The sequence below is a fragment of the Bombyx mandarina genome, chromosome 22, assembly GCF_030267445.1.
Source record: "Bombyx mandarina strain Sakado chromosome 22, ASM3026744v2".
NCBI classification, from domain to species: domain Eukaryota; kingdom Metazoa; phylum Arthropoda; class Insecta; order Lepidoptera; family Bombycidae; genus Bombyx; species Bombyx mandarina.
In genome coordinates, this window is record NC_143228.1 from 12,462,030 (window position 1) to 12,476,944 (window position 14,915).

General features: G+C 35.9%; 1 protein-coding gene across 2 annotated transcripts; it reads left to right on the plus strand.

The window, feature by feature from the left end:
* The first annotated feature begins 1,671 nt into the window (after positions 1 to 1,671).
* DppIII (dipeptidyl peptidase 3) lies at positions 1,672 to 14,794 on the plus strand. 2 transcript variants are annotated; one of them, XM_089736743.1, is made up of 14 exons: positions 1,672 to 1,843; positions 2,129 to 2,250; positions 3,168 to 3,320; positions 4,036 to 4,263; positions 6,091 to 6,217; positions 7,002 to 7,290; positions 7,367 to 7,620; positions 8,469 to 8,611; positions 9,403 to 9,514; positions 10,319 to 10,451; positions 11,247 to 11,370; positions 12,834 to 12,981; positions 13,777 to 13,950; positions 14,598 to 14,794. In XM_089736743.1, exons 2-14 carry the CDS (start codon positions 2,131 to 2,133, stop codon positions 14,753 to 14,755), a joined length of 2,163 nt encoding a protein of 720 aa, XP_089592869.1. In that variant the 5' UTR covers positions 1,672 to 1,843; positions 2,129 to 2,130; the 3' UTR covers positions 14,756 to 14,794. The 2 variants fall into 2 exon arrangements, with proteins under 2 accessions (XP_089592869.1, XP_028036421.2); XM_028180620.2 differs by having other exon boundaries at positions 1,734 to 2,042.
* Positions 14,795 to 14,915: the final 121 nt, after the last annotated feature.

Genomic DNA, 14,915 nt, shown 5'->3' on the forward strand with positions numbered 1-14,915 from the left:
AATTTATATTTTTATTTTTTAAAGTAAATTCATGTACATAGTATGATTTTACCGCATAACAACATACTCTACTTACTTCTTAAAACCATTAACTTTCGCTTTAAGTATAGGTACTACTAGAACATGAATGCAATCTTTATTTCCCTAATAATTTATTTCAAGTAGGTAGCATATGAGTTTTTAGGCCACCCACCATGCAATTTTATCAAGACAGATAATATAATCAACATACATATTCCAAAATTAGATTCGAGCAATTACCAAGCTATCATAGTTGCTCTTCAGGGAGAATCGAACTGAGAAAACCGTTGCCTTCCTCCAAAATTCGTTGTGACGTCTGCACTCTAAAATTAAAATTTAAAACGAAACCTCTCCTCCTCCTGCGTGCGTCGTATTCCTCAGTTCTGAGGGTCGTGACCTTTAAATAATCCTCTAACGTTCCACGTAGCAATGAGGTAATTTGTTCATGATGGCTTGGTCCTGGTCAGTAGCATTCCTTCCATATGAAGCCTGGCTAGAAACCTCAATGGAAACTTTGGTAGCATACTTCACACCAGTCGGCCCGGGTACCAACTGGCGCCGGTTGTTAATCGGATCGTCCAACGTCCTCACATCAATATTAGAGCTCATTCATACGTAAAGGTTTTCTTGGGAAAATTACTAGTGGTGGGTTCCCGCGTCCTTCCACAGCAGAATTTTAGAGGCGATTTAGTTCCTCTGGGCTACTGAGGCCTTATTTCGGGTTAGTTGACCGCCGCCCGTAGCTCGGCGTTATATTTTTTACGACTAGGTAGGTGGCATACCGACGCCAACCCTCCTCTTTTCTCATCCGGGCTTGGGACCGGCAATGGCAAAAACGAAACCACTGATTGTAAAAATAAAAACAGTACTAACCTACTTACAATTAAGTCATCGCGGCCCAAAAATATAATCTATCCCATGTCTTCACATTGAACTTAGCTGAAGATCAGGTCTCGTGGGCAGGTAGGTACATTTTTTAAACCGATATACGCACCCAACACATGCTCACCAAATCACTTTCCGAGAGGTCGGCTTAAACGAAAATAGAGATAGAGAGAAACTAGAAATAGGGTTTTATTGTAATATGGCTTTGGGGATCTGAGGTATCAGTTCATTTTGGAAAAAATTGCCGAAATCAGTATGGGAATCTTTGATCGGCTTTCATTCAATTTTTATTTGCATCCGAATCGGAGGAAATTTTGAGATCATTGTCATAACTGATATATTAATCCATGCATTGGCTAAAACTATTCAGCTGAAGAATGAATTCGAACAATTATCTCTGCTATATTTTTTCTATGCCAGTCTACTAAGTCTGTTTGTTAAAGGACTTTTTGGCGGGAACGCGAGGAGTTAAGTTGTGTGATTTTGTCTATTTAGTGTTTCTTCGGGTTTAAATGTGTAATAATGGTAGTTTATTGGTGGCCGCTAGACGTAACTTCTCGGGATCCTCCAAAAAGTCCACTGAAAAAATCTTAGTTAATGACCACCATTTTACTGAGATTATATTTCATCCCATATCATCTCAATTCATTTCATTTAATTTCACCCCAGTTAATTAGTGTCTCAAATTAATCATCTTCATTTCATTTCACTCCATAATATCATTTTTCATAAAAATATGATTATATATAAATTAAAATAAGACATGACTTAAAGATCTACGTTACCAGGTCATAAAATCTCTTTAAAAAAATCTGTTTGTTAAATATTATGTGTATCTGTGAAATGACTGTCACTCAATTTGTGTTGGCAAGCAGAATAACCAAAGTTTTACGTTATAAATTAATAAAATATTGTACACAAAGAACGTAAAAAATCAGTAAGTACGACACAAATTCGAGGTTATTTAACTTGTTTTGCTATTTATTTATAACATAAAAGTTCAATGATTCGGAATCTGACTATTAACCTTGCAAAATGCCGGCGTCTTGTAATTGCTGATTCACTAAATGGAAAACATAGAATTTATTCTTCAGGTGTACAACAAAATAAAATCACTCAGCCGAAAAAAGTTAATGGTCAGTAGTTTTCTTAGTAGGTATATATTTATTAATTGCATAGCTTGTTTGGTTAGTATAGTATTTTTTTTTTAAATTGTTCACAGTCATGGAAGACAAGTCAAATTTTTTACTGCCAAATAACCAAAGATTCGTGGAGTTGGATAGTTCGCAGGCTTTTGATAATCTAACAACTAATGAGAAATTATATGCTCATTATTTGAGTCAGGTAAGTGAACATTACTTTTTAATTGACATCAAAAAAGGAGGTTCTCAATTCGACTGTTTTTTTGAAATAAAATTATTGTCCTTAAGACATTTTCATATTTGAACTATTCAGATGAATTCCATAGAATACTACTAATATGTCTAGTGAGTCCGCTTTTTTTTTTTTTTTTTTTTTTTCCTACCTAAGCTGATAGCCCTAGCGGCTATGTCAGCGTAACCCTAACTTTAGTAGGTGAGCTCACGGGGCTCAAACCTGACGATGTTGCTAACACGAACCCTAGCAAGAGCCGTGCTTCGCAGAATCTACCACCGGATCGGAAACGCGACCCACTGAGAAGATCCGGCGAGAAACTCAGTGGGCTGTGTCTGAGAGTTAATTCGCTCGTAGAGCCCTTAGTCGCAAGCGATGGCTTTGGAAAAGAACAATGACCGGTATAAACAGCTCACACGTTAGTTAGATTGCAAACTGCATTTTTTTGTCTATACAAATTATGTATTGAATACGCTGTAAGCATCAGGTAACACAGCTTAGCCAAGCTCGATATTGCTTTTGTACTTCACCACCGATGGCCCCAGTCATCATCATATTGGCGATAACTTCCAAAACAACAACAGAAACCCAGGTTCACCCTGACACAGTTCACAGGAACGGTGACCGGTTTGAGTCCGCACGAGTAGTACCACCGCCCCGCTTATTTCTGCCGTAAAGCAGTAATATGTTTCGGTTTGAAGGGTGGGGTAGCCATTGTAACTATACTTGAGACCTTAGAACTTAAATTTCAAGGTGGGCTGCGCATTTACGTTGTAGATGTCTAAAGGCTCCAGTAACCACTTAAAACCAGGTAGGCTGTGAGCTCGTCCGCCCCTCTGAGCAATAGAAAAAAATGCATTGTAACCCGATAATAATATTTATTGCAGGCTGCATGGAACGGTGGACTTATAGTATTGGTACAGACCAGTCCTGAGTCACCAAAGATATTCTCCTTGCTGCATAGAGTCTTTGTGGCTGAGCCATTAGAGAATCTTAAACAATCGGCTTTGAAATCTGGTGTATCTGAAGATGATTTTCAGGTAAAGTAAAATATAGAATTTTGATATTAGTATAAAAATTACAGTAAGTACAACTATAAGGCTGTAAGCAATAAATACTTTACATTGAGTATAGTAATGTTAAATCAAGACTTGAATATTAGAATAGATACTGGTGAAGTCAAAGAAATTATGCATCTCAACCTTATCCGACTGTGATGTGGCAGCACAAAGCTGTCATCATCCTAAACATGTTTTGGCGGATCTCCCGGATTCACTCTCGGTGCTTTGGGCCTGTCAAGCACCAGTCACCGCCCTTGTCGATTACGATGAAGAGTTCGACGAGTGAACTAATCCATAGATACAGCCCACTGAGTTTCTCACAGAATCTTCTCAGTGAGTAGCGATTCCGATCCGGTGACAAATTCTGCGAAGCACTGCACTGCTCTTTTTAAGTCTATTGTTAGCAAATTCTCTCAAGTTGAGCCGGTGCCTATTATTATGGATGGAAGCCAAACTTTATCATGTGTCTTAGATGGTAGCACATAAGCAAAGTTGGGCATATTAACTCAAACTCTCATAATCAATTAAGAAAGAGTTGGCTTGCATTTGTCATTTGGCATGGGTTCAATCACCTTATGATCAGTATTGTTCCTTAAGAGATGTTAGAGGTCTTGCAATAAGAATAGAAGCAAAACCTTTATTTAATAAATATCAAGTTATAATAATACAATATGCAACTGTATATCTTTCACAGGCTTTTCTCGTCTATGCAGGAGGTCTATTTGCCAACAGCGGTAACTATAAAGGTTTTGGTGATACAAAGTTCATTCCAAATTTACCAGCTGAATCATTAGAATTAATTTTAAAGGCATCTAAAGCATATGAAAATGACAATACGCACATACTAAAGTTATGGCAAAATACTAAAAATGCCATTTATGGGCTTGCACCCAGATTAACCAGTCTTGGTTTAGCTAATAAGGTAATTAGTATTCATATATTTTTTTCCTAAAACCATAACTTATGTGTTTTTGTACAATAAATCACAAAAAAAATTGCTTCAATTTGTTGATCCAATAAAATTTTGTTTACAAGTGCCTTTTTTCATATAAGGGGCCATCCATAAAGTACGTCACACGAATTTTAGGACTTTTGAACCCCTCCCCCCCTCCTTGTCACAGGTTGTCACATTTTTATAACCCCCCCCCTCCTGATGTGACGTCACACATTTTTTAAATTTATGTATGTATTTAAAAATAATCGAGAGAAAACAGCTGTTTTCATTTTTTACTTATTTTTATTAAATAATAATCTAATAAAATCAACATAAAGTCCAACATTTCATAAAACCGAAAAAACAAACGACTAGTTAGAAAATAATAAACGATTAATTATATTAATTAGAGATAAAAAACTTAATTATCGAGTGTCCATGGACTTTGGATCCACTTCACTTTCGTTCTGAATTTGAACGTCAGGAACATCCTTAGTGTCGACATCATTCTCTTCCATCCATAAAGTCGTCATCATTCATTAAACAGAGAATTTCTCGGGCACGTCTAGCCGCAATTCTTTGAGGACGAATTTTCGCTAAATTATTAATAAATATAGATCAATAAATATATATCAAAAAATTATTAATAAATATAGATCAAGTTTGTAAATTTTTAAAATTTTTAATTCACATACAAACTTTGCGTTTTAGTATTTTAAATTTTAACATGTGACGTCACAAAAGTATTGACCCCCCCATGCCCCTTGTCACACGATGTCACACTTCGGTGATACCCCCCCCTCCCCATTAACGTGTGACGTACTTTATGGATGGCCCCTAAGAGGACTGGAGATATAACAACATAGCTAACTATTTGGTTCGTCTTTTTCCGTGCACATATTTTTGGTTTACTAAGCATACTGCATTTAAAGATAATGTCTCAATAATTTATGTTAGTATGTAGTAATAGTTCAGTATGTAACAACTAAAACATATACCTCACTACAAAATATCTTATCATTGTTGAAACAAATAGGTGTAGCTGTAATGTTGCCTGACAGGCAAACTACACACTAATAATTTGGATATTTTGCTTTTTATTTAATGTTTTTATTGTTAAACTTAAAAGTGGTTTATAAATTGCAATTTCACCACCATTTTTATTGCCCAATTATTATCTATAATGATAGTGGTCACTAACTTTGTCATAGTTTCTACCAATCAAACCAAACCTTATCTATTACTTAAACACACGATTGAATATTAGATATTTGTATTCAAAATAACAACAATGCATGATACAACTCCCCAATGGACCCAGCAGACTGCTCTGAAAAATGTGGAATCTGATTGCAGTGCCATCTATGGATATATCTAAATGTTATTCCAAACTATGCAGGGATCCATATAAACATACACAAATTTCAACAAAAGGAAATTAGGAAGGTTTCGGTGATGAAAACGCATATGAAAGAAATATAATTACAAAGTAAAAGATAGCTAAATTATGTTTTTAAATCAGTTCGATTTAGTAATTGATGTCTGACTGCTATGTTGTGGATTTCTGTGACTTTGATTATTTAAAAAAAATCACCTAATCTAAACTACTTATGAAGTTAAACATAAGTCACACTTGACATCACCAACACTAGACTTGTTATCTAGTGGCTCTCTTAATCCCAAGTTTACTGCTGAGAGAAAAATTGTCTGGATCTATTGATTTATATGGGATGTTTCTTAGGCACGTAACTAAACCATAATCAGACTATCATAGTGATTACGTAGAAATATTTTTAAAATAATTCTTAATAACAGGGGGTAACAACATATTTCTCAAGCAACTGCACCGAAGAAGATTCGAATCTCGTTAACGATTGGATGAAAACTAAACTCATAGAGGCGTACATTTGTCGTACGTTCAAAACTGTTGCTGATGACGGCTGTAAGTACACTTAATATCATCAATAAATATATCTTAATATATATAATTGTACTGTACGTGTGTATGTCACTGAACCGCTTGACCGATTTGAATGTTTTTTTTATATTTGTTTGGGTAGCGCTCTGGATGGTTTAGATTTACAAATCAGCCCGGCAGATGGCGCTGCAGTCGGTATCTAGATTATTTATCTATACTGCAACTAAACTGCTGAAATTTTGCAGAACAACGTCTGGCGGCTCCGCTAGTCTTAATTTATATAATTTTTCTGTCTGTGCATATGCTAGTGAACTGCCACTAAATGGCTGGACCAATTTTGATGAATTTGTATGTGTTCGTGTGGATTGGAGAATGCTTTAGATACACAATTTGGTCCACCGCACAGTACAGTAGTTTAAAAACAACAAATATATATAATTATAATTATTCTGTTGAAATGTATAAGGGTACGGTAACAAAGTCATATATGTATATATATGTAATTGCTGTATTTTCCTTGTTCATTTGATGAGTGTGTAAATTTTCCAGTTAAGAAGGTGTCTTGAAGTAGATGGAAATTGCTTTCAAAGATTCAGTTACATACAAACAAATAAATATATATATATTTATATTTAACAAGGTATTAAGGGCTTGAAAACAAAAAAAAAAAATCTTATAAACATTTCTAGCGTCCTTATGATCTGTTGACGACGGTGAAATTGTCGACAGCTAAAGTACTTTAAGTACTGTGTTAATAAATTATGAATTATATGTGATTCGCTGATGTCACTAAATTATTTTATTTCAGTGCCCCTATACACCATTCATCTTGCCAGCGTCGAAACATCGTCAAAACCACCCCTAACGATGGATAAAGAATCGTACAAAGGCGCTTACTTCCAAGTGACACGCGGCGATTACTCACCCTTACTGAAGATTGTGAACGAACATCTAACAACAGCTCAGGAGTACGCAACAAATGATAATGAGAAGAACATGCTCTTGCATTATGTTAAAAGTTTTAAAGAAGGCGATCTCAGTGAGCATAAAGAGGGAAGCAGATTTTGGATAAGAGATAAGGGACCTATTATTGAGACGTGAGTATGAGTTTTGGAAATGTTTTTTGATATTTTTACGGCTGTTATCAAAGTAGCTTATCTATTTTTTTCTCAGATATCAAGGTTTCATTGAGACATATCGTGATCCAAGTGGTCAGCGGGGTGAGTTCGAGGGTTTCGTGGCGATGGTCAACAAGGAGATGTCCAAGAAGTTCGGCAGTCTCGTCGATGGCGCTGAGAGATTCATTAAACTGTTGCCCTGGGGTGAAGACTTAGAAAAGGATTCGTTCCTGCGACCCGATTTCACGAGTCTGGACGTTCTAACGTTTTCCGGCAGTGGTATACCTGCGGGAATCAATATTCCTAATTGTGAGTTTATTTTTTTTCAATCTGACAGACGAGCGTCGATATCATTTAACAATGTCATTAAATTGCCAATATGTCACAGAAAGTTTAAGGCGAAATTTGTGAACAAATTATGCCTCTGAAAAGCAAGAATCCGAAAGTAAAAGCTCTTCGTAACAAGAACTGCCATTAATTTGTTAATACTTGTAGTTTTACATAATATAACTTTGTTGTTATTTCACCTCGGACCCAGTGGACTGGACGGTTTAAAGTGCTCTAGCACTTTGAAGAATTTTACGACTTTAGTTTATTCTGAGAGGAGAAAATCGTGTATTACATTTAGCAACCGGACATTAATAACAAAAATCTAATAATTTTATTAGTTTTGTTGAAAAAATTTAGATTTCAAATCACAAATGAAAAATTATAAATTCCAGCAGCTTCTCCAACAGTTTCAGAAAAAACTGAACAGACCACCGCATGTATTGTCATATTTAGTGCATTATTAATATATGAATTTAGTCTAACCTACACTAATAACTCGTCGCTTATTTTATCCCTAAACGACATCCCACATAATGAAGTGATGCGTGCAATTGAGTTTTTTGATTTTTCAAATAGCCAGTTCAATCGTGTAACTTATATGTGTATGTTTATCAAATGTCAAAAATAAAATCAGCCAATAAAAAAGTGTCACTTCACTGAAGCTTTTCAGTCGTATTCTATGTATAGTCATTATAAATTTATTGAAATTGGTGAAGCTTCCTTGAATATCAGAGTTCTAATCAAGTAAAGGCATGCGAATTTAAAAAAAAAAAAAATGACGGTAGTTAACAATGCATAGAAAAATAGCTCGTTGGTCCTTGTTTCAGATGACGAAATCCGTCAAAACGAAGGCTTCAAGAACGTGTCTCTGGGCAACGTGATTCCCGCCGCGTACAAGGAGTACACCATACCTTTTCTGTCTGATGCTGACAAGCAACTACTGGAGAAATACAGAGTTTCCGCCTTTGAGGTGAGCGGTTTTTTTAAGCAACATACTTCTCTTAAGACATAAAGGAGAATTCGCAGTGAGAACTGAAATCGGTTCCGGAAAAAGCGTTTAAAAAATGTCTCGATGATTGGATAATTCGTAGGCGTAAATATCTCAGTTCTGAAGGAGCGTAGTTTTAGTGTGAAAAAAAATTAAGATCAATGTTTAACATTTTGTGTGTATTATGATTATTAGAGTAGTTATTATTATAAAGTTAGTAAAGATTTCGCCAACACACACGTGACTTTTTTTCTTTTTTTTGTTGCTTAAGTGGGTGGACGAGCTCACGGCTCACCTGATGTTAAGTGGTTACCGGAGCCCATAGACATCTACAACGTAAATGTCGCCTTGAGATATGAGTTCTAATGTCTCAGTATAGTACAACGGCTGCCCCATCCTTCAAACCGAAAAACATTACTGCTTCACGGCCGAATTAGGTAGTGCGGGGGTACCTACCCGTGCGGACTCACAAGAGGTCCTACCACCAGTAATTACGCAAATTATAATTTTGAGGGTTTGATTTTTATTACACGATGTCATTCCTTCACCGTGGAAGTCAATCGTGAACATTTGTTGAGTGCGTATTTGATTAGAAAAATTGGTACTTGTCATCGGTATTCGAACATCTCTCCTCTCTTCGTCGTCTTATCCTTTAAGCCACGACGACTCAACTGTTATTATTATTAATGTAGACAGGTAGATAGCGTTTCTGATAAATATTGTATTAAAATATTAAATTACATTCTGTAGTGACGTATCGTATGTTCCATCAGGTTCAAGTAGGACTTCATGAGCTATTAGGACACGGAAGCGGTAAGCTGTTGCGACAGAATGCAGATGGAACATTCAATTTTGACAAAGAAAAAGTCAAGAACCCTCTGACTGGTAAATATTTTTACAATATTTTTAATGTGCAGGTTAAATTCATTAATATACCCATATAATAAACTTTGAACGTAGCAAAAACACTACATCAAACATTCACAAAATCGAATCTAATTTAATTTTAAAATAGCCCAACTATTGAATTTTCTGCATAATCATTGACGACTTAAGATTTAAATTATATGTTCACCCTTGTTCTTTTAACTAACCATAAATATATATCTCTGTCACTAGAATCGAAAATTGATTTTTTAAAACTATGTTCACATTTGATAAAAAAAGAAAACTATTGATATAATTTCTCACCCAATGGCGACTGAAAAATCCTCATCCAATAACTACTCAAAAAAAACAGTTGATAAGCAGAGGAAAATTTATATTAATCTAAGGTCTTTTATCTTTTCCTAACTATATATTTTTGGTAGTTTCGATAGCACCAAATATAATTAAGCAACACGCGTTATAACTATGATTTTACAAAGAGGACAATATTTACTTTTCATTGATTTACTTGCATAAAACAATGTAATATTTAATAACGCGGCTGCTACGTTATTGATCAGCCAGCTACCCAACAACTGTTCAATAACGCCAAAATTAAGAGAGCGGAAACTAGGGCAGTGCCTGTGGACCGCATTGTGAGGTACTAACGCACACGACACCGGGGCTCCCTTGTCTTTACTAATTTATATCATCTTCATCCCATGTCCAACCAATGCTGAGTACACGTCTCTTTGAATGCACCCCATTCTCTTATGTCAATATACATTATTATATTAGTAATGTTCTTTTTGTGTGTTGCAGGTAAAGGTATAGAATCTTGGTACAGTGAAGGTGAGACCTACGACAGCAAGTTCACAACCCTGGGGTCCGCCTTCGAAGAGTGTCGCGCTGAAGCCGTCGGACTGTACCTCTCTTTGGTACCAGAGATACTTAAGTAATTTACTAGTTACAATTCAATACCTGTTAGTAAACGTTAGTATTGCCAGTAGTGGGAAAATCTTGGTACATACTACTTTTTGGCCACCGTAAATATAGGGTGTTATTAGAATAATAGAGCATCCAATATTCTTGTCAATGTCATGTCCTGCCAATACTGGAGCTGATTCAATAGAGGCGGGTAAATTTGAACTATGTACCCTTGAAACTGGAGCATAATTTTTAAATAGTATCATTACATTCAAAAGTCAATGCTGTTTCTTGAACCAATCCTTAACAATATAGGAACAATACAATAAACTAGTTTCAATCACTATCGGTTTTGCTATGCGCATTCTGTTAATTATACATTCATTGCTTAAACTACATCCATAAGTAGCAGGATTATTTTAAATATAGCAATACATATATTGCAATTAATACATTAATTGAAGACGTGAGTGGATCACAAAGGGTTAAGTATAATTTTTAAGATTTTTGAGTTTTTACATTGAATGAAGGTATGTGATTATAAACCATATTAGACCTTAAAATACCGGGTTTAAAGGCTATTTTTAGTAATTGCATGTGATGAAGGAGTTACGTACGAAGAAAAATGTACAAGTAACAAAAGTTTGTTGCCTGTTTTCTCAAAATTAACAAATTGTAACAAAATATACCCATCCCATCATCCACTCATGTCTTTAATTCTGGTCGATCTCAATCCCGAGACAATTGACTTTTTGTAACATTAAATATCACGGAAAGTTCACTATAGAAACTAAAGGCACTAAGTTTTTGTTGTTCCTCCTAGGATCTTCGGGTACGAAGGACAGGAGGCCGAAGACGTCACATACGTTAACTGGCTCAGCTTGTTGTGGAACGGAGCCGCTAAGGCCACTGAAATGTACCAACCCTCCACTAAGACTTGGTTGCAGGTTAGTGTGTTATACAAAAAAAAGATGTGTGGTGTCATGGGACACCGGACAGGAACGAATTTCCTTATTATAAAAATATTAATTTTAAGTTATATTCGAGGTATAAAGAAAATAATTATTCGGGTATACATTTTTTATTGATAACAATAAAAAAAACTACATTATCAACTTCATTTTATTCACAATGATTTATCAAAAATAAATATAAATAATATACAAAGAAACAGCTATTTATGTGAATAATAATAATGACCGTCAGCATGTCATTGTAGACTATACATTAGACACTATAGCCATTAATTATAATAAGACTATACATAAATAATAAAAATCTTCTGCTGTTCGTTCCAACAAGGATTGCTGCCTGATTTTTTTAATTGCATACAAAATCTTTGTACGCCGACCAAATGATTTCAAGGCTGTTTTTTTTGTGGCTCACCAAATTTTATAATTGCTAAACATTTCATTACTTCTCTATTATTATTGTGTGACATTGATATTATAATATAATACAGATGTTAGATGCGTTAGTAACTGTTGCACTCATTCCATAATTTCAAGTCTAAGTTGTTCCCATAAAAATTGATAGATGGCAGTAGTATCTCTAAAAATAAAAAGTGTCGTGACAACTTTTCGTAAGAATTTTTTCCTTCTAGCCCCCTTTCACAACGCGCGATAAGGAACTTCGTTCCAAAAAAAATCACAAAAATGTCAAAAAATTAGTTGATATGATATTTGTTTGGACAAATCAAACTGTAATTGTTTGAGAGATGTTAAATTAATCGATGAACTTATGGTGTCGGGTTTCCATTACAATTTTTATATTTTCTCTGTAGTCGATATTTGTTCCGGTTCGTTGGGTAGGGCAGTTGTTGACATCTCAGAGTATCGAATTTCGTGATGTCTGTCTGTGCGCCCTTGTACTACATTAGGTGGGCCCTGAACTGTCTGCTCTTGTTCTTACTGTGCTAAGCAAATTCGACATAACCTCCGTTAATATAATCTGAGTTTAAATCACTAATCGATCACTTAAACGACTGATCATCTTCTGATACGGCCCTATGGGAATTTGTGGGAAGGTTAGCTTGTAATATTAGTTCTATTTTTTTCCTACCTATGCTGATAGCCTTGAGAGGCTATATCGCTACCCTAGCGTGTAGGTGAGCTCACGGGGCTCAAAACAGTCTAACAGAGAAAAAGAGTGACAAAGATTCTTAAAATTATTACTATCGAATAGCAAAATATTCTGCCGTGAAGCAGTAATGCGTTTCGGTCTGAAGGGTGGGGCAGCCGTTGTAACTATACTGAGATCTTAGAGCTTATATCTCAAGATGGGTGGCGTCTTTGCGTTGTAGATGTCTATGGGCTCCAGTAACCACTTAACACCAGGTGGGCTGTGAGCTAGTCCACCCATCTAAGCAATAAAAAAAATTATAAAGTTAATTGTAATATTTAATATCCAGGCGCACGCCCGCGCGCGTTTCGTGATCATGCGTCTGTTGGAGCTGGAGGGGGGCGGCCTGCTCACCGTCGAGGAGTCCGAGCCCGGGAAGAATCTCCTGTTGACGCTACAAAAGGACCGTCTCGCTACCGACGGCAAGAAGATCATTGGTAGGTTTTTTTTCCTACCTAAGGTGATAGCTTTGAGAGGCTATATCAGCGTCGCCTTAACTAGTAGATGAGATTACGGGGCTCAAACCTGATGACGTTGCTAACACGAACCCTAGCAAGAGCCGTGCTTCGCAGAATCTACCACCGGATCGGAAACGCGACCCACTGAGATCCGGCGAGAAAACCAAAATATGCTATGTGCAATTTTAGATATTTACTTTTTGACCTTTTCGTATAGTTCACAGCCCTATCTACCGTATAAAAAAAAACTTATGCCTCTATTATAGCTTTAATATTTATCTATAGCTTTCATTTGATTCTTAAAAATTCACCTTCATATAAAATTTTATACGAAAATGTTTTTACTCGTTAATTCAAAATAGATTTTTTGCACATAGCAGATTTTGGTTTGACAGCGACGATATAATAACAATACAATAGTATACAATAACTCTACATTAAACCGTACGGTTGCAGTTCTTAGGTTTGTTGAGTGTTTGTCGCGTAAGCTCGTCTCCACGCTCATAAAGCGGTTTTGCTTTGCGATTTATTTTATGGGATTACATTGGCGTAATAGCCAAATGCCTGAAATTTAACTGTCGCCAAGACAGAGTAATAGAACCTACACACATATTGTTATGTACGTACACAATATGTAATATATACATAAATGTAATATGTCTTTCAGATAAATACGAACATCGCATTAACTCACCTACAATCCGTGCCCACAGCACACGCAATAGTCGCTTTACACTGAGTATACGCGAGTGTATTTCTTTTAATCTTTTGCAGGCGATTTCTTGGTGAAACTTCAAACGATAAAGGCAACCGGTGACTTTAGTGCGGGCGAAAAACTATTCAATAAGTACAGCAGTCTCGACGAGCCCTGGGGCCGCTGGAGAGATATCGTTCTAATGCATAAACAGCCTAGAAACATCTTCGTTCAGCCCAACACCTTCCACAAGGGTAACTTTATTCATTAAAAAAAATCTGTACACACAACATAGGTATAAGTAGAAAATCAATCCAAAAATAAGTACTTTGTAAAGAAATGTCTTTTGAAAACATACGATTACTTAGTTTGTAAAAACATCTTCAAAACATTTTGGCGACACAGCTTAAGACTTGATTTTCCATTCTTCGAAAGAAAAGAAACAAGTCCAACTGAGTTACTAAGGCAACACAGTAAGTTTAATTAAGAACAACCATATCCCAGTAAAAATATTTTGAAGCTACACTATTCCCGAGTGACATAGGCTATAATCTTTTTTTTTTAAATTAGGGATCCTTATTAAAACTCCAATAATGTAACCCAAGGTGTAAATTAATTACCTAAAATATTCTTTACATCGAGTGCCCTGCGAAAACTATTGATGATAGAATAAAATAATGTACGACGACTTTGTAGAACACATTATTATTTACAAAAAGTGTCGCGACAGCATATGTCTAACTACTACAGTTATGCCGCAATAAGTGTTCTTTTATTTAAAATAAAACAACGTCACAAATCGTTGAAATTTTTGTTAAAGACCCGAGCGGAGCCGGAGCGGGCCGCTAGTGCAGAATACTTCCGTTAGGGGCGTAAAGTTAATATGTAAAGTATATTCCAGGCGATGCGGTGGAGCTAAAGCGCTACCCGGCGACGGCTGAAGGCATGGTCGCGTCGTGGATGGACAGGTTCCCCAACACGAAGGTCGACGACATTCTGGAGAAGTTAGCGGAAGAGAATAGCAAATATTTTGCTGATCTTGAACCTTTAACTGCGTGAACTTATTGACCACTTTTAGTAATAAATATTGTAATGCTATTTATTATGTTTCATTTAGTAGATTATTTAGTTCAGAATTTAAACGACAGCTTCAGCGATTTTTAGTCGCATATGTGTGACAGAATTCATAATACGTTTTTCGGGTTAGTTATCCACCGCC